This window comes from Bos grunniens, chromosome 10 (assembly GCF_055505025.1).
Source record: "Bos grunniens cultivar Pamir isolate PY7600 chromosome 10, Bosgru_T2T1.0, whole genome shotgun sequence".
NCBI classification, from domain to species: Eukaryota; Metazoa; Chordata; class Mammalia; order Artiodactyla; family Bovidae; genus Bos; species Bos grunniens.
This window is the reverse complement of record NC_141174.1, coordinates 1,653,769-1,681,487: the sequence shown is the minus strand read 5'-3', so window position 1 is coordinate 1,681,487 and position 27,719 is coordinate 1,653,769. Positions and strand designations below refer to the sequence as shown.

Here is a 27,719-nt window from a genome sequence, read left to right as displayed (position 1 = left end):
GCTCAGCTTTCTTTATAGTCCAACTCCCACATCCATACATGACTACTGGAAAAACCACAGCCTTGACTAAAGGGACCTCTGTTGGCAAAGTAATGTCTCTGCTTTTTAATATGCTGTCTAGGTTGGTCATAACTTGCCTTCCAAGGAGTAAGCGTCTTTTAATTTCATGGCTTCAGTCACCATCTGCAGTGATCGGGGCTCCATAAAGTGCCCAGTTGAATAACTGACTGTTAGTCTGCTTAGCTGGGGGCTCGGGGGAAAAACCTTCTGCCCGGTGGAGGCTTTGTAGCGTGTCCGCTTGCCTGGGCTGAGCCAGGTCTGTTGTGCAGAGTCCCTTCTCTTGCACGTTTCTGGTCAGGGCCTCCCCGAAGACGCCATAGCTATAGCTTGTTGGTGGGGTTTCCGCTTGTTGCTGTGGTTCCAGCTTGTTCTCCACTGTGTGTTCATCCTCGTTGGCTCCTGCCCACCCTACAGACTTCAGGCTGTGAAACCAGGGCGAAGTCAGCAACGTTACCCAGGCTACTTTACTGACTCCTGGAGCTCTGGTGTCAAATCCCTGTAAATTTAGCCTTCAAAGTGCTTCTGCTTCTCTGATTGAACCCTAACTAACGTGCATATCTATCCCCCTGAAGCCCCTGTTTTTATTACTTTCTCAGCAATGACTTATAGTCAGTCCACTATATATGTAGTTCCTTCATATCTGTAGTTGTATATCTGTGATTCAACCCAGCCACCTGACTTTCTTAGTGGCTTACTTCTGAAAGGCGGTACAACACAGCACATCCAGAGTCCCGCCCTCCGAAGTTCTCCAACGTACAAGTGTTTGATACCCCCAAAGAACGCAAAGTCAGTTCAAACCCGGCCCTCTCTGGTGATGAAGCACAGACAGTACCCAGAAAGCACAGCCCTGGGGGAGAAGCCGCAGCTCAGGCCCGCAGGAGACAGAGGAGACGTGGGAGAGTGAGCTCACGGGCTGCAATGGCCACAGCGGAAAGCCAGGACAGGCTGTGGACGTGAGTCCTGGCTGGAGAAGGCTGGAAGCTAAAACTGCTTTGGCGTTTCAAGAACAAAAGAGCTTGTTGTCAGGAGGCTTATGGTGCCACTGTGCCTCTGCCAGACACTGGCAGGCACCCACCCTCACCGTCCACACACAGGCAGGTCAGAGTCTGCACATGTACACCCTGTGTCCTGGCTGTGGCTGTCCTGGGTACCAGTGATCCAAAGTGTATTCGGAGTGTAAAGAATTATTAAGGATGCTGTTTCAAGGAATAAAAGTTTATCACCTAGACAGCCTGGAAGAGACTTTTTAGTCTCATTATTCAGGATAGACTTTAAGGTTCTAGGTGCTTAGAATTCTCTTAGAAGCCAAGTACAAAGCAGGGCTGGAAGAGACCATCTGAAGAGGTGTCCTCATGGTCTCCATTGATGTTTATCTTGGAATAAGCCCTCAGATCTTGGGATGTTGAGGAAAATGAGACTAGTGAGGGAAGAGTGGAAATTAGCCTTCCAGAAAGTGCCTTTAACCTGCGGTGCTGTGCTGCCACGTGGAGAGAGTTACCAGGCGGTGATAATCTAGGAAGCTGGGAAAAAATTCACAGGAAGATGGCTTCCACCTCACACTGGTTGGTTTTGCCATTAAAACCTGTGTCTCTGCCCTGGAGGTCACTTCACATTACTAACAAGCAAGAGAAATAAAAGCATGCTGTCATCTTGGACCTCTAAGGAGCCATATTTTTTTCCTAGAGTCATAATATCACTGTATTGTCAGCTTCCTGCTTCCTCTCCTTTTTACGTTTTCATGACACATCACAGATGGTGATGATGCTCATGACTGTGGCTCCCGTGTGTCAAAGCAAGTCCCCTGGTCCGTTCAGGAGGGCGGGAGGTCTGCGAATACACTTCTGTGTTCTGACGCTGTGGCTTACTTGCGTTAAGAGCTCCCTCGGCTCTGGTCTCGGTGCTTCTCCTGTCTGTTTCCTTAGCACCCTGACCAGAAACGGTTCTGTTCACCTCGCTGCTGCCTGTCTCTCCTTGACTCGGATTCCCACAGCAGCAGTTCCGGCCCGCGGCTCAGGAGAATAGTTGATGCCCCAGTGAATGAATCTTTAAATATTCTGTTACCCAATGAAGTCAGGCTTTAAGGGTCTGAATAGCTGAGGTTTTCTCTCCATTCTAAAAATGAAATAGAATTTGGGTGAATCTAATTGAAAAAATGTTTCCTGCGAGTAATCAGTTTGGATGAGAGGTTCTGGCCTGACTTGCTGCAGGAGAGTTTCCAAAGATGCTTCAGAGCCTTTTCATCTCCACTCCTGGCGACTTGCTTGCCCTGGTGCCTCCCCTCTGGTCAGGTCCCAGCCTCCTTCCTTCCACCACGATTCCAGCCGTGTCCACAGCTCTTAGTCTACATAAAACAGGATGCTGGTTTCTTTTCACTGAAAGTAAAATTAGCAGGAAAGGGAATGTGTTTATCAGTGTCATCTTACTCTGTAAAGTGATACTGACATAGTTTTTTTTTAAGTATAGTTGAGTCATCATATTATTTTAAGGTATTTTTATAGATTATACTCGATCTATAGTTTTTCATAAGATAATGTCTCTAGGACCTCCCTGGTAGTCCAATGATTAAGAATCTGCCTTCCAATGCAGGAGATATGAGTTCATCCCCTGGTCTAGAAAGATTCTACCAGGCTCCTTTGTCCATGGGATTCTCCAGACAAGAATACTGGAGCGGGTTGCCATTTCCTCCGCCAGGAGATCGTCTCAGACAAGGGGTCAAACTGGAGTCTCCTGCATTGGCAGGTGGACTCTTTACGACGCCCGTGCGTGATTCCCTGCAGCCTGTTCACTCTGTGTGGGCAGGCGGCGCGTCTTCAGCCCCGTCCCCAGTCTTGCCCCGCCTCCTCCCTCCCCACCGTGACCTCTGGTTTGTTCTCTGTGTCTGTGAGTCTGTTTATGTTTCAGCATGTGTAGTTGTTTCTTATTTTTAGATTCCTACATACATCATAACATACAGTATTTTTCTGTGTCTGACTTCACAAGCATACTACTCTCTCTGTCCATCCATGTTGGTGCACATGGCAACAAAATGTCACTTTTTCACTCCTGAGTAGCATTCCACGGTGTATTTGCATAACACACCACGTCTTTATCTGTTCATCTGCAGTGGGCGCTTGGTTGCTTCCGTATCTTGACTATCATAAATAAAGCTACTGTGAACACGGGGCACATGTATCTTTTCGAATCACTGCTTGTTTTTCTCCTTAGAACATAAACCCAGCGCTGGGATTGCTGGGCCTGTGGCAGTTCTGTTTCTAGTGTTTTGAGGAGCCTCCACACTGTGTCCGTCGTGACGGCGTCAGTTTACGTTCCCACCAGCACTGCACCACAGTTCCCTTTTCCTCACATCCTCACCAGCGTTAATTTGTTATTTGTAGTCTTTTTGACCATAGCCATTGACAGAGCTTCCCAGGTGTAATGGGGGCTTCCCAGGTGGTGCTAGTGGTAAAGAACCTTCCTGCAAATGCAGGAGACATAAGAGACACAGGTTCAGTCCCTGGGTCGGGAAGATCCCCTGGAGAAGGAAGTGGCAACCCACTCCAGAGTTCTTGCCAGGAGAATCCCTCGGACAGAGGAGTCTGGCCGGGCCACAGCCCGCGGGACCACACTGAGCCGAACACGACTGAAGTGACTTAGCACCCACGCGTTGCCAGGTATGGGTTGCTCGTTGTGGTGTTGATTTCCATATCCTTGACTTAGTTTTTTCTTAAGTGCAGCTTTTATGTACAACATCCCACATCCTGGCTAGGGCGTGAACAGGAAGCGTTTTTCATAGGAAGAAGCGGGGGATCTTTCTAAGGAAGGATAATTATTTTACTAGCCCTCCCTCAAGGGAAAACGCAGATGAGAGTGAAGCTTTTCGGGCAGTTGGATAAACCTTGAAGAACACAGCAGGATTTACATTCCTGGAAAACCCCATGGATGGAGGAGCTTGGTAGGCTACAGTCCATGGGGTCACAAAGAGTCGGACACAACTGAATGACTTCACTTTCACTTCACTTTCACTTTTCCCCAAACGCAGGACCGTGCCGGAAGCTGAATGGATGTGAATGGGGCTCTGGGCGCTGACCGCTGCTCTCGCCGCTGGGGGCGTTGGACCCACGCCGAGACGCCTCACTGAGTCCCGCTCTGTTCTTGTCCCCGCAGCGCCAACCTGTCCAAGGCCGCCTGGGGTGCGCTGGAGAAGAGCGGCACCCAGCTGATGATCCGCTCCTACGAGCTCGGCGTCCTCTTTCTGCCGTCAGCGTTTGTAAGTCCACGCGGCTGCCTGACCGGCGTGAGTGAGAGGGAGGGGGTACGTACTCCCATCTCTGGGCTTCCCAGGTGGTGCTAGTGGTGAAGAAACCACCTGCCAACACAGGAGACATAAGAGATGCTGGTTTGATCCCTGGGTTGGGAAGAGTCCCTAGAGGAGGGCCCGGCAACCCACTGCAGCGTTCTTGCCTAGAGACTCCCATGGACGGGGCGCCTGGTGGGCTTATAGTCCATGGGTCGCACGGAGTCGGACACGACTGAAGTGACTCGGCGTGCATGCACGCGGGTTCTCTTCTTTAGTCTCCGTGACCTGCCCAAGGTCAGGAGGTCAAACAGCTGTGAATTTGTTTCCCCGATCACTCCTTTGGGTGCTGTATGATCACTGCTCTCAAGGAGTATATCCAGTAGGTGATGGAAGATCTTGCTTTGGGTAAAGTTAATAACAGTCTTTAAATAAAGATTGTGAACCAGAATGTGAAAGTTACTACAAGATCAGCAAAGGGAGGAGTCAACCAAGTGTGAGATTTGTTCTGGGGTGGGGTGACCGCAGACCACCTTTAGGAGCAGGACGTCTTGAGGAGGGGCAATGAAGGATCCTGAGGATTCTTGGTCAGTGGAGAGGAACAGGAAAGGCAGGCTATGGAGGAACTGGCCTGAGCACCAGCCTGGAGGCAGGGGGGCTCACAGCGTCTGCTGGAGACGGGGCCCCAGGGTCACGGAGGACCTGCTGTCACACTCACTGGGAAGCCCCCAGGAGGGCACCACGCGGGAAGCCGTGTCTTTCTCTCAGTGTCTTGTTCTTTTCTTGCCACTCACTGCAGTTGAGTTGCTGGTAAGCACACCCGTGATGCTGGCCCTTGGCACTCCACTCAGCCTGCACCAGGAGACTCAGCCAGGGGAGTGCTGTGAGCTGGTCCTGAGACTTCCCTCCAGGCCCCGCGACATGAGGGCATCGTCTTGAGGTGGGCTGAGAGCGCCTTCTCTCAGTCTCGGGGGATTTCTCACAGAGCCGTCTCACAGGCTGTCCTGGGGCAGCCCCGTCACAGAGGGGGTCGCAGACGAGGAGGCGACTTCCACAGGCCCCCCCAGCTCGGCGGATCCAGCAGCCCCCAATGCTCCGTCCCCCCGACCCTCCTGGGATCGCTCAGCTGTGTCACCGGGAGGTAGTGAGTCCTCAGCACTAGGGAACTAACACTCAGGTGCTGTGACCATAGTGGCTATAGCTCTGAACTCAGGCTGGAATTATCTTCCAGTAATAGCTTAAGTCGTGGAGCAAATTCTGTGTCACTCATTGGCTTTTGTTGTCAGCATCTGCAAACTTCCAGTCCTTTCTAACTGTTCCGACGTGATCCCTCATCACAAAAATGAAAACAGGAAAGAAGTATGCTGCACTTCCAGAAGCTCTCAACCCCTCTAAGCGACTAATTTTTACCTCCTATGTTGCTTCTATGTGTACATTAGAGAAAGAATGGCCATAATCGTTTAGAATCTCCAGAATGACTGTAGACTAGACTCTTCGCTCAGATGGTAAAGAACCTGCCTGCCAATGCAGGAGACATGAGAGATGCCAGTTTGATCCCTGGGTCGAGAAGATCCCCTGGAGGAGGGCATGGCAACCCACTCCAGCATTCTTGCCCAGACAGAGGAGCCTGGTGGGCCACAGTCCATGGGGTTGCAAAGAGTAGGACACAACAGAGCAACTAACACACCACTGTAGAGGTATACCACCATTCTAGCTGAAATAAGGATGTAGTCATGTATAAAGACCATCGGGCAAGAATATTGAAAGATGGACTCCCCCATCCTACGTTGTGCCCCCAGGGTCAAGATCGAGGCCTCCGGCAGGGGGGCTGTGGAGCTGACTTCCTGAGGCAGCGGGCTCTCGAGTAAGCAGTTCCTTGTCATGTTTCCACGTGCAGATCCCACGCTTCACGGCAGGCCTCCTGCACACACTCAGGAACCCACACACCACCACTGTCTCATCATCAGGCTTCTTCCCATCTGGGCAGATGGCCATGTCCTTCAGCGAGTCATCACTGACTGGGTATCTGACCTCGCCTCCCAAGGGCCTGACGGTTGAGCTGATCAAGGATGTTGTCGCAGTGAAACAGATGCCTTGTGCGAGAGAAGCCCTGGGCATAAGCTGGCCGCTGAGACACATGAGGAGGGTTGAGAGACGCCCCGGGCATAGGCTGGCTGTGGGACACGTGAGGAGGGCTGAGAGACGCGTGAGGAGTGTTGAGAGACGTCCCAGGCATAAGCTGGCTGTGAGATGCATGAGGAGGGCTGAGAGACGTCCCGGGCATAGGCTGGCCGCTGAGATGCATGAGGAGGGCTGAGAGACGTCCCAGGCATAAGCTGGCTGTGAGACGCGTGAGGAGAGCGCTGGGCCCGAGTGAGCAGAGCCCAGAGGTCTCAGTGCATATCCAAGGTCTTTTAGGTGCATTTTTCAGAAACCAGCTTGAGCTGCCTTAGGCCCACAGAAGGGGGAGTGTGGTGGGATTACGGGATGGGAAGGACAGTGGAGGTGTGGAGGGCCGGGCTGGCCAGCCCCCGATGACGGGCTCTGTGGGCTGCCGCCCCTGCTGCAGCTCCATCGCGGACCTTCTCGGCTCCGTTGCGGGCCGTTCTGCATTTCTAGTCACTGCCCAAGCTTGGGTCTGCCCTCCACGCCTCTCCTTCCCAGCCCCGGCCCCCAGTAGGGGCCTGCTTGCAGAGAAGGGGGTTTGGTGTGAGCTAGGAAGCCACCCAAGAGGTAGGAGCTGACTGCCAGGGAGTTTTACCCGTGAGTGAGGTGATGTGTTTTATCCAGAGGAAGCAGCTAAAGGGTTTTTGCAGCACAGGAGACGTTGTCCTTCAGCCGCTGTACCTCGTCCGTGTCACGTACTGTTCTGCGGAGCTTCTGAGAAAGCAGGAGACCTCTGTGTGGCCCTCAGAGAATTAACATTTATGGATTTGACTTTGAGGGCACTGGAGATCTCTGCCAGGTCATCAGTCATCTTGTGGAGGCTGCAGGAGCCCAGAGTGAGACTTAGCTTGTGAAGGAGAGGCCCTCCCCGCTCTGAGTGCACCCGGCTCGTCCCTGGACTCGCTGCCTGGGGTGGCCTCCCGCACGGTCGGCTCTGCAAGCACCTCCCGCTGCCTCCAAGAAGGCAGACGAAGCGGGGTCTTCTCTCGGGAGGCCTGTGCCACTGTCCCAGCCAGGCAGCCGTGCCTTGGCCTCTTTCTTAACATTCTGGGCTCCCCACTGATGGGGTTGGGCCCACACAGTGTTGGGGGTCGTCTTTACTCAGCCCACTGATGCAAACAGGAATCTCATGGAGACGCCCTAGAGACACGCGGGTGATGTTTGCTGGTTCCCCGGTATCCCGCGCCCCCCTTCTCGGGAGCCTTAATCCATATTACGGACGGCCCCTGAGGCTCCCCGCCTCCCCCAACCCCCGTCTCTCTCGTCTCCACTGCAGGTGCTGCTCCTCTGCGCCCCACGGCCTCGAAAACCGGGGCTTGTCCCGGGCGCCCTGTGTTGTCATTGTTGACTCAGGCGTCTCCTCAGCAGGGCTGGGAGCTGCTCTCACAGGAGGGCCTGGCACACGGGGGCTCTCCCTGAAGTCTGTCTGTTGGTGTCGCTCCCGTGAGGTTCCTGGAGCACCCTCACCCCTTTGTGTGAGGAGGACAGTTACGCAGACCAGTGACGATGTGGGCAATGTGGATTTAATCGAAGGGGTGTTGGGTGGTGGTGGCGGTGCTCAGTTGCTCAGTCGTGTCCGACTCTTTTCGACCCCATGGGCTGCAGCACACCAGGCTTCCCCATCCTTCACTATCTCCCAGAGCTTGCTCAGACTTACCTCCATCAAGTCGGTGATGCCATCCAACCATCTCATCCTCTGTCGCCCCTTCTCCTCCTGCCTTCAATCTTTCCCAGCATCACGGTCTTTTCCAATAAGTAGACTCTTCTCACCAGGTGGCCAAAGTATTGGAGCTTCAGCTTCAGCATTAGTCCTTCCAGTGAATATTCAGGACTGATCTCCTTCAGAATGGACTGGTTGGATCTCCTTGCAGTCCAAGGGACTCTCAAGAGTCTCCTCCAACACCACAGTTCAAAAGCATCAATTCTTCGGCGCTCAGCCTTCCTCATGGTCCAGCTCTCACATCCATACGTGACTACTGGATAAACATAGCTTCGACTAGATGGACCTTTGTCAGCAAAGTGATGTCTCTGCTTTTTAATAGGCTGTCAAGGTTGGTCATAGTAGATGCTCGAGGATCTCGTCAGGAACCGTTTGCAGCGTGGGGTAGCTCACCTGTAGCGTCTGCTGAAGCCAACGCATGTGCACACAGCCTCATGCTCACTGTCGTGGGAGTCTGTTGCCTTACTTAAAATAACAGTCCCTATGTATTCATTCAGTGTCTTAACCGTTCTGTGTTGGCTATTGTCTTGAATGGCTGCTGGGAGTGGTGCAGTCTGAGGCCCGGTGTGATTCCTGTCTTTGGGTTTCTCCCTTCAGTGCTGTCAAGATAAGCCTTTTGATATGTTTCGCTACATGTTTGCCAGAGACTTACATAACACCCAGTTCTCCAGTCGCTCTTGTGACTGGACATCATCCAGACCCAGTTTCTGGAGATCAGCCCTCCTTTGTGGCCCCTGGGCAGAACTCCATGTGTGAAACACCCGCTTTTCTGAGTTATCAGCAGCCAGAATCGCCACTTCTGTCCTTCATCAGCGGACCATCCCTACATCTGCGTTCCTGAACGCGGACTTGAGGCCAGCATTGCACGTGGTCAGGTTTTGTGCTCAGCATGGGCTTAGCCTCAAGCACAGCAGGTGCCACCCGCGGGAAGCTGGCGGCTCTCCTTTCCTTGGCCGTCTTAGGGGCCAGTTGTTCCGGAAGCATGTGGGCAGACACTGCGTGCCCTACAGACTGCAGCGGTGGAGAGCCTGCACTTCCCATTCATGATAATGATGCCATTGGAAAGTTCTGGGATTGATCTGAAAGCCGACAAGTTCCCGGTAGCCAAATACTGATGTGTTCCCATTTTTTCTGCTTTTTTTTTTCCCTCTTGCTGTACCAGGCCTTAGCTGCAGTATGCGGGATCTTTAGTTATGGCATGTGGGATTTTGTTCCCTGACCAGGGATCAAACCAGGGCCCCCTGCACTGGGAGTGTGGAGTCTTTAACAGCTGGACCACAGGGAAGTCCATTCTGTGGCTTTTAAATGTGTGACTCAGTAAACACATCGTTTTGAGGTTAACCTAACTTGTCATAGAGCGTGGAGTCAGCAGCTTTCTTTTTGATCGGGAACACTTTCAAGACCTTTGGGGATTAATGTCAGGGCACATTTGACTGTGCTCCCCTTGGCTGTTGCTCACAGTAGGTGCTTGACAAATGTTTGTTCAGTGACGACCTTATTCCTTTACAGTCTGACTTCACCCTTCCACTTTTATAATGTTTTTTGAGTTGTCCCTTTTGTCGTGGCAGTCTGGATGCAGGTTGGGAAAGGATTTCCAGACGCAGAGCATTTCAGAAGGGAGTGAGTTTATTAAGAACGAAGAGCAGAGAGAAAGCGGGCACTGCAAGTGCAGTGGGCCGCCGCCTCCTGACAGGCCAGGCAGAGTGGGCGTTTTTTGTGGCTTAGCAGCCAACTCTTATGCCTCAAGACAGAAAATTCCTGCTGGCAGATGACCATTAGGTGATTGGTTAGGTCCCTATACGGTGACTACCGGGGTGAGCATTTCTGCCTAATACGGGGTCAGGAGGCCTGCTGGTGATATCAGAGGAGCTTTTGGCCGTGGTTACACAGGAGCTCAGTCAGCTTCAGGGGCAACCTTGGTCCCAGTCTCTGCTTTTGTGGCCGTCGTGTAAGGCCTTGCACCTGTGGCCTTGGGGCAGGACTCCACACCTTTAATTGAGGCGTATTTAACTTTTAGGTTAGACGGATTCATCTAGGTTCAGAAAAATCTCAATATAGGAAAGATCACCTCGTGATTTCAAAGAGCAGTTGCTGTGTTCTCAACTGTCAGGCGTCTGCAAGTGTTTCAGGGAGATACAAGTTTTCCCTCTGTGAACCTGTGCATTTTGGTGTTTACTGAGCACGAACATAGGCACTGACTAGGCTGCGCAGTGCTCTGTCCAGAACTCACCCCACCTCTGGGAATAAAGCAGAAACCATCTCAGAACAGTGGCCCGATGTCCTGAGCATCCCTGCCTTTGTCCCAGGGCTGAGAGCCGGCTCAGCCCCAGGCTCACTTGCTCCTGAGACGGTGGGTTCTCTTTCCTGTGATCAGAAGCAAAAGCGCTGCAAACCGATGCCACCAGCTTTCAGTCTTCACGCCTTTACTTTCTCTCTTCTCCGTTCTGGTTAAACGTTTTTTATTTCTGTTGCCAAGCATGGCTCTGGCTGGAAGAACTAACAAAATTTACAGGCGCCCCCACCTTAACCGTCCCCTCGCTCTCCCTGCACCACCTCTGCCAACCTGCCCGGAGCCCAGTGCGTGGCTCGGGCTCTCAGAGTTCCCCGGCAGGCCACGGCTGAGCACCAGGTTTCAGGTGATGTTTCTTTGTAACCCCTCGTGTTCTTCTGCTCAACTGACAGGACCACGTCCCGGCCTCGCCCTGCCGCTCACCGGTCCACGTGCAGTGCCCGCGTCCTGTCCCTCTGCCGGGCACAGCCTCCACTGCCCCTGCTGCTCCTGGTCTCTGCTGCCTGGGACCCCTCCCATCCACCCCACCTCGGCTCCCACCTCCTCCTGAAGCGGTTTCTGCCCCCCGTCAGGGTCTGTGTCTCTCTGCCTTGAAGGCGTCCGAGGTCCAGGAGGCAGCGTCCCAGGTTCTCAGGGGCAGCACACAGTGAATGGGAGCAGCGTGCCTCCCACCGCCAGCCCCTGCTTTCTGCCCCACCCCGGCCCCCCCACGCTCCAGTGCCTGTCGGCCCCCAGTGCGGCGGGCTGTGGCAGCGATGGCCGTCTCCTAGCTGTGACCCCCCGGGCCTGCTTCGTGCTCAGTTAGAAGTGGCTCAGAGAGACAGCACAGAATTGGAGAGATTCCAAGGACCGAGAAGGGGCCCTCCCCGAGCACAGGGTATGAAGGCTCAGGGACTTGAGGTCTGTAGGGGCCAGAGTGACAGAGGCGGGCTGCAGCCCCACATGAGCCGTGAGACTCAGCCTGCTCATTTCTTTGGGCTTCCTTCTCTGCCGTGACAGGGGCGATCATTTGAGAATGAAGAGTGGTTACGTGTGAAGTGTTTACAGCAGCCCCAGGTACTTAGCAAGTGCTGGGCCCAGGTCATAGTTCATAAACCAGCATGTAGACAAAGCCGTTCAGTGGAGGGCGGAGACTGAGCTTTAGGAGAACCGAAATCTTGATGTCACACCCATGATGGCACAGTGTTACTTTTTCCCCTTCCAGAACATCCTCCACACTCTCACAGTCAGCCCCTCGCTTCTCAAGAGCCCATCCCTCTTGGCCCTGCAAGGGGTACACTCCTCCACAAAGCTTTTCCAAAGCCCCCAGCTGGAGGCACTGAAGACAATATGCTTCAGGAAAAGCGAGAGAGCCACCTTCCTGTAACTCGCTTCCTTGCCAATCAGCACATCTGTGATGAAAGGCTCTCCTTCCGGAAGGTTCATCTGCGCTAGTGTTCACCCAGGAATGTTTGCCTAGGGTTTTACTGCTTGAGGATGCTACTCGGTTAGATGCAACTAAAAACATAAATTACATCTCAAACTGAAACGTGAGCCTGCTTGTTCTCTGTGATTGAGCTAAGCTGCTAAGCCTAATCTGTCACAGTGAGAACCAGCTCTTTCCCTCCCCGAACTGGTGGAGGAAAAGCCAGTAATTTCTCATGCGTGGTTCATGTCCACCCTCTCACCCGGCGTATTATCACTGTATTGTCATAATAGCTGTCTTCAACGTGACCCGTGCCTGGGAGGGTGCCGTCCTCTGTTCTGTAAAATGCCAACTGGTACCACTATGATATATAAATGATGATAATTAGAAGACACCCTCGAATTATTTGACATCCAGATTGAAGGGGAGAGTGGCACTCTTTAAAATGTAAATATATGATGCCCTAGAATTGGGGTCAGAAATGGCAGTCTAGGGAAAAGCACATTGCTTCCTGTCAGGCATGATCGGCTCAAAGCTCCTGGCATGTGAATCAGCCACCACAGAATGGCACAGGGGGGCTTGCGATCTGGGTCTGAGCTGTAGAGATTGATCATCCCTCACCATGCACATTTGAGAAGTAACGCAAGTAAGCCAGGAGCTAAACAAGAGGGAAGTCATTTTTTGCCTGAAACTCGATAAAGTTTTTGATAATCATTAATAGGCATCACTTCCCAACCTCTGGCCTGTTTTTTTTTTTTTTTTAGGAGGTCAAGGGCCAGGGTTTCCAGAATTTGGCTCATCCTGCCTTGTTATTCAGTTGCTAAGTCGTATCTGACTCTTTGTGACCCCGTGTACTGTAGCCCGTCAGGCTTCTCTGTCCATGGGATTTCCCAGGCAAAGATACTGGAGTGGGTTGCCATGTCCGCCTTTATAGTGGAACTTACTTGCTCAGAAAACCTTCTGCAACTCCTCACTGTACATCACAGTAAAGGCCACTCTCACCAGGGTCCTGCGACACCCCGGGCTGTAAGTGAAGGATAACCAGCTGGAACTTGCTTCAGGCGGGGCTGAATCCAGAGGTCTGGGCGGTGTCATTGGGGTTCCTGTCTTCTAACGCCCAGCTCCATTTGCAGGACGTGGAGCTCGGTCTGCAGCTGGGGCTCACACCTGGCCGAACTGTTGCAAGTTGTTGCCTTCCATAGCCCCGAGGAGGGCTCTCGTCTAACACTCAGAAATGAATTGTCCGAGGAGACACGTGCTGACCAAGCAAGAGACCTTATTGAGAAGGGGCGCCCGGGTGCAGAGCAGGCGGGAGAGGGAGCCCAGAAGGACCGCTGTGCCGTGTGGCCCACCGTCCCAGCCTTTGTGGTGACTGCGCTAGTTTCCAGGTTGTCTCTGGCTGGTCACTGACTCAGGGTCCTTCCTGGCGGCGCAAGCGTTGCTCAGCCGAGATGGATTCCAGCACAGAGGATTCTGGGAGGCTGCTAGACGCTTGGGCTGGAGTCTCTTCTCCCGTTTTGGCCTTTCCAAAATGCTTCCAGTTCGGGTAGCTTGTTCTGCGTTCCTTGCCGGGACCTCTTAATAAGATAACTCATGCAAGGCGTGACTGTCGTTCCTGAACAGGTTGGGCAGTTTCAGTCAGTGGTTCCTGTAGCGAGAGGAGCTCCCCAGAGAAGGGTGGTCTCTTCCCCGCATCCCTGACTCAGGCCAGAGGAGACGGCCCGATTCAACAGGGAGAAGCTGCAGGTGTCCACAGCGCTCCCCCTTCGCAGCCCTCTGCAGCCTGCCGCCGTGTTCCCTCCCCAGCGTCCCCAGCGCCCCCCCGCCTCGCCTCCCTCACCGTCCCCTGCAGGGCCTTCCCTCAGGCTGGCCTCCCCTGATGGTGCTCCCTGCTAGCTCTTCGTTCATCAGAATTATATCAACTTTTCAAGGTCCAGGAAAAATATTTTCTGTGGCGCTTTTCTTAAGTGACCACTGTTACAAGGTCCTTTCTTCCTTTTCTGCGCAGACTCTGCCTGTATCTCACGTGTTGCCTTTTGCAGCTTTACTCACCCGCATCTGGGGCGGGGCGTCACCCCTGCCTCCCTGCACGTCCCCTCCTGCCTGCGGCGCTTCCGTGCACGTTGCTGTGTTGGCTTCCGTGCAGATGCCCAGAAAGGGAGCGGGGAAGGTCCTTTAACCCCATTTTTGCAGCTCAACATTTCTTGACCACCAACTACGCGTCAAGGCTTGTGCTGGGTGTTGAAGTGAGACGTGTTAATGCAATAACATCCGGAAGATTGGGGCATTCCAGGAGTTGCAAATGGTAAAGAATCTACCTGTCAGTGCAGGAGATGCAGTTTCAGTCCCTGGTGGGGAAGATGCCCTGGAGGAGAGCATGGAAACACACCCCAGTAGTCTTGCCTGGGAAATCCCGTGGCCGAGGAGCGTGGGCAGAGTCAGACGTGACTGAGCTCCATCTCACGATGAGGAGATGGAGGCCTGGTGGACACGTGGCCTGGCGTCCCCCACGGCCACCTCGTTTAGTTCCTCTCGCAAGTTCCCGGCCGCCTCTGGGCCACTGGGGACCCTGTGGCCTCCTCCTAGACCCACCCTCACCTGACCAAATGCAATTCACTTTCAAAGCTTGATTAAAATGTCACCTTCTTAGGGGGACTTCCGCTGAGCACCCGTCCCCAACAAATCTAAAACAGGCCTCCTATTTTCTAGGACTCCTCTGTTGTTATTCACAGCACCTGTCACAAATTGTAATTAGTTATTTGACTTCTATAAATGTGTTTGTTGAACGTCTCCCCACTAGACTGTACATCCCGTGAGAACAGGGATTGACAGTTGTGGCAACTCCTGTACGTTGAGTACAGGCTGACACAGAAGAGGGGCTCAAGGAGTCATGAGTGGGGTGAATGAGTGCAGCCTGAGCCACTCACAGCCCTTACTACCCGCACAGACTCAGCCCGGGTTGCCCAAAGGCCAGGTCCACACAGCACTGACGCTTACCATTCCCTCCCCTGTGCCCAGGAAGGAGCAGCCTCTTCTACCCAAGTCTAAGTTGTGTGCTCACCAAGACAGGAACTGTAGGGCTAGCACTTTGTGTGGGTTCTGGAGACAGAGCCCCATTTGATCTGTGGGCGTCTAGGATGAGAAGGAACAACATGAGTGTGAACAGGTGGCCAGAGGAATGAGGCAGAAACACTGTGCTGGGGTCATCCGGGAGGGGGTCAGGGGATGGTCAGTGGTGTGGGGAGCGCCCAGCTGACCTCCAGAGTGCCCACGTGCCGGGCAGGCCCCGTGTCAGGAGGCAGGAGCAGTGTGAACATCAGCCGGGTTCGGCACCTGGCCTTGCATCCTGATGAGGATCCGAAGTTAGTACGAGCCTCTTCTGGAGTTCTTAGACTCAGCCTTCATTTGGTGGGTCTTGTTGAGTTCTCACTGTTACATTCCTATCCCGTTATCTTGGACACTTTCATTATACATGAAAGCAACTTTTGTACTTCACCAGAGTGAGCAGCCCATTACTACAGCAATACTGAAAGTATTCGAAGTGTTTGACAGTATCTTTTACATACTCCCTGCTGCTGTACACAGAGGTCGGTAGAGATGGACTCTGCTGCTGCTGCTGCTGCTAAGTCGCTTCAGTCGTGTCTAACTCTGTGCAGCCCCACAGATGGCAGCCCACCAGGCTCCCCGGTCCTTGGGATTCTCCAGGCAAGAACACTGGAGTGGGTTGCCATTTCCTTCGACATTGCATGAAAGTGAAAAGTGAAAGGGAAGTCGCTCAGTCGTGTCCAACCCTCAGCGACCCCATGGACGGCAGCCTACTAGGCTCCTCCATCCATGGGCTTTTCCAGGCAGGAGTCCTGGAGTGGGGTGCCATTGCCTTCTCCAAAATGGGCTATAACAGCTCCCAAATTTTGTTTTCTCATATATCTTTATATACTTTATTAAACTTTTGCAAGCTTTACTATAATTTATTTTCCGAAACTTGGACATCTCATTTTTAGGAAAGAGTGATTTGCAGTGTCGTAGATATATTTGACCTAACTGATATCAGAAGAAGCTCTGAAACAATCACAAAAATAGCTCTGAATTCTGTTGTGAGCATCATAAAAATATAATTGCATCTTTGGGAACTTTTTCCAGAAAATGAGACGCATTATAGATTCTGTGTGTCTGCAGGGCCTGGACAGTTTCAAAGTGAAACAGAAATTCTTCTCTGGGAGCAGCCAGGAGCCCACAGCCTCCTTCCCTGTGCCATACGACCTACCTCCAGAACTGTACGGAGACAGAGGTGAGACCCAGGGGACATAGACACTCGGGTGTGAGTGCCAGCGCAGAGACAATGGCGCTCGGGGAGAGCCATGGGTGGGCTCTTGGCAGGAGCCTGGCTGGGGGGCTGCTCTGGGAGCACAGGTTCGTGGCCCCGGAAACACGGCTCTCAAGCCTCTGGGTCTCAGAACCCCCTGTGCCCTTACTAATCAAGGACCACAGACAGCTTTCCTTTACATGGGTTTCTATAGCTGTTGATATTTGTCATAAAGAAATTAAAGCCAATAAATTTTAAAGTACTTATTGACTTATTTTAAAATAATAGGAGAAGGAAATGGCAACCCACTCCAGTGTTCTTGCCTGGAGAATCCCAGGGAGGGCAGAGCCTGGTGGGCTACCATCTATGGGGTCTCACAGAGTCGGACACGACTGAAGCGACTTAGCAGCAGCATTATCCTCTATGTATAACTTAACGGTATAAAAGCCCCTGTTGAAAATAAAGCTACGGGCCTTGCTCACAAAAAAAAATAAAATAAAATAATAATAAGCCCATTGATATATTTAAAAATATCTAAAGTGACTGTCCGCCAACTCAGGTTGGTTTGGAAGATGGCCTTGTTCCCCGCTTTGCAGACGCGTTTGCTGTCTGGGCTCACACTGGGTTCTCACCGCTGCTCCTTGCTGCCACCCACGTCGGGCAGCCTCTGTACACCCAGGCGCAGTGACCGGTGACGACTTAATGTTAGGATGGCCCTCATTTTGACTTTACAGGTGTACCCCCACCCCTTGAAAGGTAGGTCCCCAAGTCACCCTCTGAAAACTGCTGCACTAGGCGAGGACTTTAAGGTCAGAGACCAGGTCTTTTTCGCAGAGGAAGTCGGTGGCGTCTTGGCACGGGTTCCCAGTGTTCTGGAGGGAGGCTGGCTGGGGTGGGCGGCCCCACCTCCGCGCCTGCTCTGACGCGGCCCCTCCAGCCCCAGAGCGCTTCTCTCAGCCCCGGGAAGTCTGGCTTTGAGGCGAGTTCACGCTTCACCAGGTTCACGCAAGGGGAGAAGTAATACAATCAGGACGGGGCAGATCCTACCCTACCTGTAGGGTAGCCGGGTATAGTCCACAGTCTTTGAGCAAATGCTAGATGTGAACAGGACAAGTTTGAGTTTTGATTGGACAGTATCAGTGACGTCATCCCATTGATACTGCAAAACCTCGGATTCCCGAGTGGGGCTGGCCTTGCCTGGTGGGCCCTTCCTTCCCTGACCAAGGCTGGCTGGGTCCCAGCCGCCTCCCAGCCTCACTCACTCTGGCTTCCATGCTGAGCCAAGCCTGCCCTTCCGAGGGCCCCTTTCTCAGGTTATCTGGGCTCGTCTGACAAAGCCCCTCCTGCCTCACACAGCCGGCTTCCTCTCTCTGGTCACATGGACAGCTTCCAAAGGCCTTCTTGTTCCCTTCCTTCCAAGCCATGTGTATTTTTCTGAGTCCTCTAAGTATGTTGTTGTAAATTCACCATATTTGTTTTTTACTAGCAAGAGGTTCTGTCAGAATTTCAAGGAATCCGTGACGACGACTCCTCACCTCCAGCTCACAGATGGAAAACACTGCTTTAGGTCCTGGGTGTTTATGCACCAGCCTGACAGCTTATCGCGTGACCTTGGCTGGTGGTTTGCCTTCTCTAGGCCTTAGTGTTTCCATTTGCAAAATGAGAAAATGAGAGCGCACAGCTCACTGCTGAAAAGTGACTGAGATGAGGTCTTGAAAACATCTAACCCAGTGTCCAGCTCAGAATTGGCATCCAGTTGCTGTTAGCCACTGTTTCTGGCACTTAAAATGTCCGATGCAGTTACAGCAGGGAGTGGACGGTCGTTCTCTCCCCGACCCTGATGAACTGACAAAGAGCCTGAGACTCGTGCAGGACAGACCCTAACCCAGGACGTGACCTGATGCCCTCATTCCCCTTCTGGCTTTGGGCTGTGCCTTTGTCTTTTTTCCTTTCTCTTGTTTTTCCGTTCTGTTCCCTCCTTCCTGCCCCCCGACCTCCCAGTTCTCCTGAATAAACATATTGGTGGTAGGGAAGACCCATGTGATGACGGCCTTCAGCTTAGCCGCCTGGGCTACATGTGTGCTTAGCTTTGGGCCTTGGGCACTGCCCTGACAAAGGGGCACCTTGCCAGGCCTGGCCCAGACCTACTGAGACGAGCCCTCCAGCGGTGGGTCCCAGAAAAACGTGCCAGCAGTTCCCAGTCAGCCCAGACAGGTGAGGGTCAGCGTCCCAGCGGCAGGGCGTTCCCCGGTCTGCCTCCCCTCTGGACTGTAACCTGGAGAGGCCCTCGGCTTTGTCTAGCATAGTGGTGGTGTTTAGTTGCTCAGTCATGTCAGACTCTCTTGCGACCCCGTGGACTGTAGCCTACCAGGCTTCTTAGTCCATGGGATTTCCCAAGCAGAATACTGGGGTGGGTTGCCATTCCCTTCTCCAGGGCATCTTCCTGACCCTGGGATTGAACCCACATCTCCTTTATTGGTAGGCAGATTGTTTACCTCCCGGCCAACTGGGAAGCCCGCCTGGCAGAGCACAGCACCTAACCAACACTAACAAGCATTCCATATACACACACGACTGTCACAAGGCACGCGCTCTCGTGGGGCAGGCGAGGAGGCTCGCCTGAAACAGGCCTTCATCCCAGCCAGTGAGTGGCAATGCTGACTTCACAACCCCGCACCCCTCCATGTTGGCATTTTTTGTGTGTCCCTTTCCCCCAAGGTTGTGGAGGGCCTTCCAGCCAGCATGGAAAAGGACCTGCCCAAGAAATACAGACATTTGTTTATTTATAAAACAGAGCATGGGATTTTCCCGGCGGGTGGTTTCCAGGTCCTCACTTGGACATTACTGGCTTATCTTGAAGGAAAGGAATACAGTCCCCATTGGTATCCACAGTGGGTGGCTCCAGGACCCCCCGGATACAAAATCCTCAGATGCTCGAGTCCCATGACAAGCACTCTATGTCCCCGATTCCACATCCCCAGATTTGACCAACCCCTGATCATGTAGTACATGTTTATTGAGAAAAAAATCTGCACATAAGTGGACCCGCACATTCCAAACCCAGGTTGTTGGAGGGCGTGCTCTAAGTGCGGTGGTGGCCCTTTAAGTCACTAGGAGATGCCTGTGTGTCACAGACCCTGCCCTGGGGAGATAGCAAGGGTCAGAGTGTGTCCTGCCTAGGGTGAAGCACAGCTGCCGTTACCCCACAGAGCAGTTTGCAGGGAAAGAGGAGGAAGTGCAGGGACGTGCAGACGCAGAAGATGGTGTTTCTAGGGCAAGAGAGTGGCCAGTGAGTAGCCAGAGAGTCGGGTCTCCAGCCCTGCTAGCCCCCTGCCTCTCAGGGAAATTAACAGCAAGTGTGGTTTCCTGCTTTCAAACCATCCGGAGGCCAGAGGCTAGAGAACAGGGTTCTGATAACGTGTTGCCACCTTGGGCATTCTTTGGCTGCTCCTGCTGCTGGGAGCTGCTGTTTGCACGTTCAGTCTATGATTATTCAAGACAAATGGTGAAGCTGGGCGGTGTGAGTGGCAGTCATTGTTAGGCAGGCCAGCCTCCCAGCTGCCATCTGTGTCTGCTCAAGAAGAGGCCAGTGCCAACCCCCGGGGCGGCTGGCTGGTCCATCCCAGCCGACCTGCCGAGTGAGCACTCCGCCCTTCAGACTTGTTCCATCACTCATGTTTCCCAGAACAGTAGTAGGGGAGTTTATTTTTAATCCTTGCAGTGTGTTTACACCCTACCTTGCCTGGAGATTCCATGGACAGAGAAGCCTGGTGGGCTGCAGTCCATGGGGTCACAAAGAGTCAGACACAACTGAGCAACTTACACTTTCACATTATTTTGGTTCTTTGGAAGAAAAAGTTCACATTTATTGAGCACCTACAATATGCTGGGAATGAGCTTCCCAGTCGTTCTCGCATTCATACTTCACAGTAATCCTGGGAGGTTGCGAGTGTAATTAGCTCCCATTTCACAGACGGGGAACCCGAGACCAAGATCCACAAGCCTTCCCCAGGCCGCAGACAGAGACGAAGGCAGGATTTGAACCTGGGTCTTCTTTCCGTTGTGTTGTTGGGTGTTGTCATTATAGACATGCCTGAACCGGCTAAGTCTGTTCCTGCCCCTAAAAAGGGCTCTAAAAAAGCTGTGACCAAGGCCCAGAAGAAGGACGGCAAGAAGCGCAAGCGCAGCCGCAAGGAGAGCTACTCCGTGTACGTGTACAAGGTGCTGAAGCCAGTCCATCCAGACACCAGCATCTCATCCAAGGCCATGGGAATCATGAACTCCTTCGTCAACGACATTTTTGAGCGCATCGCTGGCGAGGCATCGCGCCTGGCGCATTACAACAAGTGCTCGACTATCACATCCAGGAAGATCCAGACTGCCGTGCATCTGCTGCTGCTCGGGGAGCTGGACAAGCACGCTGTGTCCGAGGGCACTAAGGCTGTCACCAAGTATACCAGCTCCAAGTAAATATAATATGCCTAGCCTCTGTTAATGGAGAAGGCAATGGCACCCCACTCCAGTACTCTTACCTGGAAAATCCCATGGACGGAGGGCCTGGTGGGCTGTAGTCCATGGGGTCACTAAGAGTCGGCCACGACTGAGCGACTTCATTTCACTTCTTTCCATTGTATCAGTACCATTCCAAGGCCTGTTGCTTCCCTCGATGTGGGTCTACAGGCATTATACAGAGATGGTCATGGCTCAGCAATCACTGGCCTTAAATTACAGAACAAAACCGTTTCGGGGATGTGACTCTGGGCCTCGTGGTTCTGTGTGACCGTGACCAGCTGAGAGCAGAGAAGTGGCCTTGACTGTCCCCGTGGTCACTGCTGGTTTCTCCAGCTTCTCAAAAGAAGAAAACAAGAGCCACCCTCCTTTTTAGGTTCTCTCTATGCAGATGGAACACGGCATCTTGCATAGTTCTTCAGTTTATCTCATTTAATGGGCTTCCCTGGTGGCTCAGTGGTAAAGAATCCTCCTGCCAATGCAGGAACGTGGGTTTGTTTTCTCTGTTGGGAAGATCCCCTGTAGAAGGAAATGGCAACCTTCTCCAGGATTCTTGCCTGGGAAATCCCATGGACAGAGGAGCCTGGTGGGCTACAGTCCATGGAGTTGCGAAAGAGCAGGACACGACCGAGGGACTAAACAGCAATAGTGTCTCATTTAATCCTACTGCCGGCTCCACGGCTTAGGCACAGGTAAGGAAACAGGTTCAGAGGTGAAGGGACTTGGGAACCTTAGTGGCAAGCCAGCATTTACCCCGGGGTTCACGCTCCCGTGTCTTAACATGAACCTTTACTGCAAGCTCCTACCCAAAAGGGCTCAGTTCAGAAAAGGACTCGTGATATGTCTACTGCGGCCCGTGAGTGATTTGATCCTATCAGGTGAGTGGATTTTCTGTAATCATATTCAAATAAGTGTTACATTCATGTAATTTTTTTCCCCCAGATCGACCATGGATTTGGAACATCCCTTATGTCAAAGCACCTGATACACATGGAAACATGTGGGTTCCCTCCTGAGAGCAGGAAAGCTCTGTGAAGTTGACATGTAAGGCCTGAGCCCCAAACGTTGGATGTCCTTGTTTGTAATGGGTGTTCACTTCCCTTAATGTTTTATCAGCCCCCCAACAAAACTCTGCAAAGGTCAGTCTTTCAGACATGAACGTTGGTTATCCTTTCAATGGTCACTGTTGACATTCTCACTTGAAAAAAAATTGTATATTTTCTTAACTCCCTTTTCTATGCCTTGGAATAAAAGCTATTAAACTTACGCATATTAAAAGGATATAGATAGATAGATGCAAAGCGATCTTCCTGGTAATGCAGACTCTCATGGTGGCGTCAACGCTTCTGAATGGAAGGTTGACGTTGTGAGCTGTGCTCCGTTGGAAAGGGTGCCTCTGATTCAGCTGAAACTTTCCAGAGCAGGAATGTGACCCGTCACCCCTGCCTCAGCTTTCTGGGTGTGTGGCAGAGTTGCTGGAAGGGCCTGCTGTGTGTCACTGAGGCCCATGAGGCTCCCCAGACACCACACGCCGACTGACGGTCGTTATCCGGCAGCTTCCCATGACACTTCATCCTCCCCACTCACGGACCAGCCCCCACCTGCCCTGTCCTCAGCCGTCCCCACAAACGCCCAGAAAAGACAGCTCACAGGCCCCTAGCAAAGCACACAAGTATTCCACTCGCAGGAGCCCCTGCAGGTGAGCTGGCATAGAGGGGTGGAGGCCCAGAAAGGGTCAGGACACCCCCAGGACTCCAGCCACCCGGGTCAGCTCAGCGGACGTCGCCACACTTCTCGTCCAAGCGCCCTTCACGGGTGGGAACCACGCTCTCCTGCGACGACCCAGAGCCTCCTGGATTCCTGTGTGGGTCTCCTTTCCAGTGGTCTTCAGCCTCTTCATCCCTTAACTTAGAGTGCAGTTGATTGTTAACTCTGAAAGATTCTTTTAAGATGCTCGTTTTTCAGAGTGTTCCTCAGAGGCCGACAATGTTCACATCAGAAGTGGGGTGGGGGGAGGTACTGTGGCTACAGTACTGTGGCTACCAGGAGGCGGCCGGGCGGGCAGGGCTGGGGTCTCCTGCCCCCTCCTCCCCGGCAGAGATGGCCTCCTTCTCTCTTACGTTTTGGGTTCTGTAAAGGGTGTCACCTGGGTGGTTTGCTTTTGCTTTGTTTTGCATTCTGCTTAAAAACATGAAGTTGAAAAGCCACTGAATTCATTTAACCAGTTCCTTCCACTGGTAAGAAAAGTAAGGCTTAAGCCTTCTTGGAACCTGCCTTCTGCTTTAACGACATTGAAACCCTTAACAGATTTGAACCCAGCAGCAGCCCTGGGCTCACAGTAAAGTCGGATGCCACGATGAGACCAGCCCAGAATGGGAACCCAGCCGTCTGAGTGGGCATCATTCAGTCCACTCAGAGGACTGTGGTTGACCACCCGGGATGCCCACTAGCACGGTCTGCCCCGGGTCGGGGTGGGCTCAGTGCAAGGCTCCAGGCAGCACCAGACAAGCCACCCAGCCAGAGAGCATCACAGCTGCAGGCCAGTCATTCCAGAGGAAAGGAGACCCGTCTTTCCCAGCGGTGTCAGCCAAAGCCCCTTGCAGCCTCTGATTGGCGAAGCTGAGTCACGTGTTCATGAGACTTGCCCAGCCCCAGCTCTGCTTCCTCCACCCTGTGAGACCTTAGGCGAGACCTTAGACTCATGATACCTCTGAGTCTTCACTTTCTCATCTGTTAAGTGGGGCTCATAGCTATCCTTCCTGCCTGGTGGGATTGCTTGAAGATCATAGGAAATGGTGTTCCTGAGTGAGGGCAGGAACTCTATCAGTGTAAATCGAGATGATTCTTGATGAGTACCACGCTGGCAGTCTCTCCCTGGGGCATTTACAGAAATGTAACTCGAGGGTCAAAACCCATGTCTTCTGAAAAATGAGCTACTTTCTGCAAATACCGCTCCCTCCCACATTACCACAGGTGGGTTTTTCTGAAAAAGGGGGGAGATTGAAGAGTCCTGGCTGCAGCCAGGTGGCAATGAGGCCTCTGGATTCCAGGAGAAGGGGGCTCTGTTTACAGAGGAGGAGGAGGAGACTGTGTCCCGGGACCCCTTTGTCCCAGAGCCCAGGCTCTCAACTCTGAACAGAGTTAACAGCTCTACAGACCGCATACTTCCTGCCCTGAAAGCACGGATCCACGCTGCCTGCTGCCTCCGGAAAGAGGGGGTCCTCATGGAGGCCACGTGGGACTGAGGTTGGGAGGGAGTCCACGTTCAAGTGACCCCACGGGTGAGTTGATGCTTGAGCCCTGGGAGGAAGTCTGTTTCACAAACGAAGAAACTGAGGCTCAGATCTGTGAACTGCCTGAGGCCGCCTTCTTGAAGACGGAGGGGCTCTTGCTTCCTGGACACCTCACACCGTAACAGATTCAAGAAGTGGGCAGCTTTGTGCCTCCATTGGCAGAATCTTCCTTGGACAGGAATGAACCTTGTGACCCCACGAGCCCCGTCCCGCCTAGAATCAGCCTGGGCCCTGGGAGGAGCCCACGTGAGCCCCAACGCCACTCTTCCCGTCTTCTCTGGCATTTCAGGGCACGCTGGGTGGTGAGCGGCCTCTCCTCGGCCTCTCCAGTTCCTGCTCCTACTGTGGCTCCCTGGCTGCTTCCCACAGCACACTGGGTGCCCTTAAGAATAAGTGCAGGTGTGGGGAGGGGTTGGCAGCACGAGGGAAACTCGGGAGGTGACGGAAGGGTTTCTATCATGATTGTGGCTTTGGTTACACTTTACGAAACCCCTTGAATTATGCACCAAGTTGGTTATTTTATTGTATGTAAATTATAACCCAGTAAAACTGCTTTTTAAGAACTCAAAGAATGCACAAGTTCAGATATGGGCACTGTGTGAAAATTCTACATCAAAAAAGAAAAAAAGCAGCTGTTAAACTCTCTATATATAAACCCTAAAGTACTTGAGGGCAAGTGTATTGGTTGTTGGTCGCAGTTTATTTTGAAATGCTTTAAAATAAGATGTATTAAAGGATGAGTAGTTATATGATAAAATATAGGAAAATTTGTACAGTCGAGATTGCTGCTCTAAAATTCTTTAAACTTTGGTACATGTTTGAAATTTCATTATCAAATGTTGTGAACGGAGACCAAATAAGTTCAGGCTTCTGGTAGGATGAATAGCTCCTACTGAACCCACTCTTTCAGAAATAAAAATAGAAGTTGTGGTGTGGAGCTTACACCATCCATCTCCTGAAAGTGACCAAAAGCAGGCAAAAGAAGGAGTCAACAACTGTGAGGGAGGCCTCTAAGGGTGAATTTCCTCTTTCTCCACCACTTCTGGCCTGAGGTCAGGCCTTAGTCTGCACCACACAAGGCAGGTAAACCCCCAGTGGAAAATGTCCAGTCTTCGTGGCTTGGATCCAGAGCACCAAGTAACAGGAGAGCCGGGGCGGGGACTCCCAGTCTCTCTACATAAACTCCTCGGATCTAGGGCTGACCACCACACTGTACGTGCACCGCTAAGGCTGAAAGAGCTAAGCTCAAGTTTGAGCTACTTCATGCTGAAGGGGAGATAATTTTGCAGTTGAGTTCACCTAAGTTAACTGCCTGTTTAAAAATTATTATTTTTAGAGGAAGGTAATTAGAATCCAGAATTTCTACATCAAGACTCTTGAGAGTCCCTTGGACAGCAATGAGATCAAACCAGTCAATCCTAAAGGAAATCAACCCTGAATATTCACTGATGCTCAAGTTGAAGCTCCAATACTTTGGCCACCTGACACGAAGAGCTGAGTCACGGGAAAAGACTGATGCTGGGAAAGATTGAAGGCAGGAGGAGAAGGGGGCAGCAGAGGATGAGATGGTTGGATGGCATCACCAACTCAATGGACATGAATCTGAGCAAACTCCCAAGAGACAGTGGAAGACAGAGGAGCCTGGCGTGCTGCAGTCCTTGGGGTTACAAAGAGTCAGACATGACTTAGTGACTGAACAACCACCACCAAATTATATATAGCAGCCACTAGTCACCCATAACACGTAAATTTGTTGTTGACTTTAAAGTTAAAAATTCGGGGGGGTGGGGGGTGGGAATTTCATTCCCCACTCGGAAGTCTAGTAGCACCACGACAGACTTCAGAAGAGCACAGATATAGGCTATTCCTATCGTCACAGAAGTGATGGACAGTGTTTATCTGATCAGTTAAAACATGGAGACTGTCAGAGCTGACCAGAAAAAGGAAAAAAAAAACAAAAACACTGCTGTACGCTGTCCACAACAAATATGCCTTTGAATATATAAAGACACAAATAGATTGCAAAGTAAATGGGAAAGATACACTACGAATGTTAAGTTAATGAAGCCTGTGGTAACTAGATTAATATCAGACAAAATACACTTCAAGGCAAAGGGTATCACCAGAGATAAAGAAAGACATCTCATAAAAATGGTCCCTGCATCAGGAGGATATAATAATTATAAACGCTTATATTCAGGCAGGAGACAGATGGGCCCCAGGCTGAACAATTTCTCCCCTGTGGACAGAAACTCCTTAACAGTAGAAACTCCATAAAGCAGGTTGATGGAGGAGGCTGGGCCTTGCCCAGATAAGAGAGAAAAGACCGCACACTCCATTCTCAGAGTTAAGAAGACCTCCCAGACTACACATGCCCAGAAAGGCTTCGCAGAGATCTACAGAAAGGAAGCATCACCTCAGAGTTAAATGATGCAGCTGCCCATAGGCTTCTTCTCTAGTATCCATCTTGGCTAAAAGATGCACACACATGCAGGAGGATCCTGAGATAAGCCAAACACAGACTCAGAACCCGGCAAAGCAAGACGACTGGGCAAAGGAAACTGGAAGAAATGCCCCATAAAAGTGATTCAAACTACCACAAGGACGAGACTCAGCCCACCTGTGTGTCTGTCCACACACTGTACTCTCCAACCTAATAAACACTTCACTTGCTTCATGACTCTGTCTCTCTGTGGAAATTAATTTCTACACAGCTGACGGGCCAGGGCCTCTCACTGGCCGCTGTCCCTGGTGTGTAGTGGTTAGCATTCAGCATTCTCCCTGCCGCTCCCGACCTCAGGCTCGGGCAGGAACCAAAGCCCCGCTTCAAGCCTCTGCAGGCTGATAGTGAATAACAGCTTCGAAATACGTGAAACAAAAACTGACACACTTCAAGGAAGAAACAGACAATTCCACATAGTTGGTGCTTTTAATACTCTCGATAATTGTCGGAATAACTAGAACAAATGCCTTGACATAGAACACTACATCCAGCAACTGCAGAGTACATACTCTTTTTAAAGGGTTATTTTTTTGGCTGTGGTTGGTCGTCGCTGCGTGCAGGCTTTCTCTGGTTGCGGCAGAGAGGCTCCTCTTTGCTGCGGTGCTCGGGTTTCTCCTTGCAGGGGCTTCTCTTGTTGTGGAGCAGTGTCTCTAGCTAGGTGGGCTTCGGTCGCTGTAGCTCATGGGCTCAGTCGTTGTGGCGTATGGGTTTAGCTGCTCTGAGGCCTGTGGGATCTTACAGGACCAGGGATCGAACCATTGCAAGAGTCTGCATTGCAAGGCAGACTCTCAACTACTGGACCAGCAGGGAAACCCAGAATACGTGTTCTTTTCAAGTGCGTGTGGTACATTGCCTAAGACTATATCCTGGGCCATGATACAGTCAATTTAGGAGGACTGGAACATATCATACATGGCCCTCTGACCTGTGAATGAAAAATTTTGCTTGCCTTGTCAGTAAACCAAGGATGTGGTAGCCGTCAAGCCACTGCAGCCACCCCAGCAGTGTACTCTGAGGGGACTCAGGGTGGGAAAGACAGGATACTGGCCCTCATAGCCCAGGCGCACATCAAAGGAACCATTGCAGGGAGCCCAGATGCTTGTGCTGAGCTCATTAACCTGCAATGTCTGCTTTTCTTTCATTAATGACTGAACAGCAACAACAATTAATTATAATCTTTTGATGTTCCACTACCTG

General features: G+C 52.0%; 2 protein-coding genes across 25 annotated transcripts in view; both read left to right on the top strand.

Moving 5' to 3' along the window:
* TDP1 (tyrosyl-DNA phosphodiesterase 1) overlaps positions 1-21,992 on the top strand; it is a 73,856-nt gene extending 51,864 nt beyond the window's left edge. For 10 of the 24 annotated variants that reach the window (XM_086319161.1, XM_086319171.1, XM_086319154.1 and 7 more), the window contains 3 exons: positions 4,204-4,351; positions 16,091-16,202; positions 21,669-21,992. In XM_086319161.1, the coding sequence (XP_086175287.1) occupies positions 4,204-4,351; positions 16,091-16,202; positions 21,669-21,742 (334 nt within the window). In that variant the 3' untranslated portion in view covers positions 21,743-21,992. Of the gene's footprint in view, positions 1-4,203; positions 4,352-13,047; positions 14,220-16,090; positions 16,203-21,668 lie in introns of all 24 variants that reach the window. The other 14 variants (XM_086319170.1, XM_086319173.1, XM_086319164.1 and 11 more) reach the window with 3 other exon arrangements.
* LOC147363858 (histone H2B type 1-C/E/F/G/I-like) lies at positions 18,732-21,085 on the top strand. The gene has a single exon (XM_086319209.1). The coding sequence runs from the start codon at positions 20,307-20,309 to the stop codon at positions 20,685-20,687; it is 381 nt and encodes a 126-aa protein (XP_086175335.1). The 5' UTR covers positions 18,732-20,306; the 3' UTR covers positions 20,688-21,085.
* Positions 21,993-27,719: the final 5,727 nt, after the last annotated feature.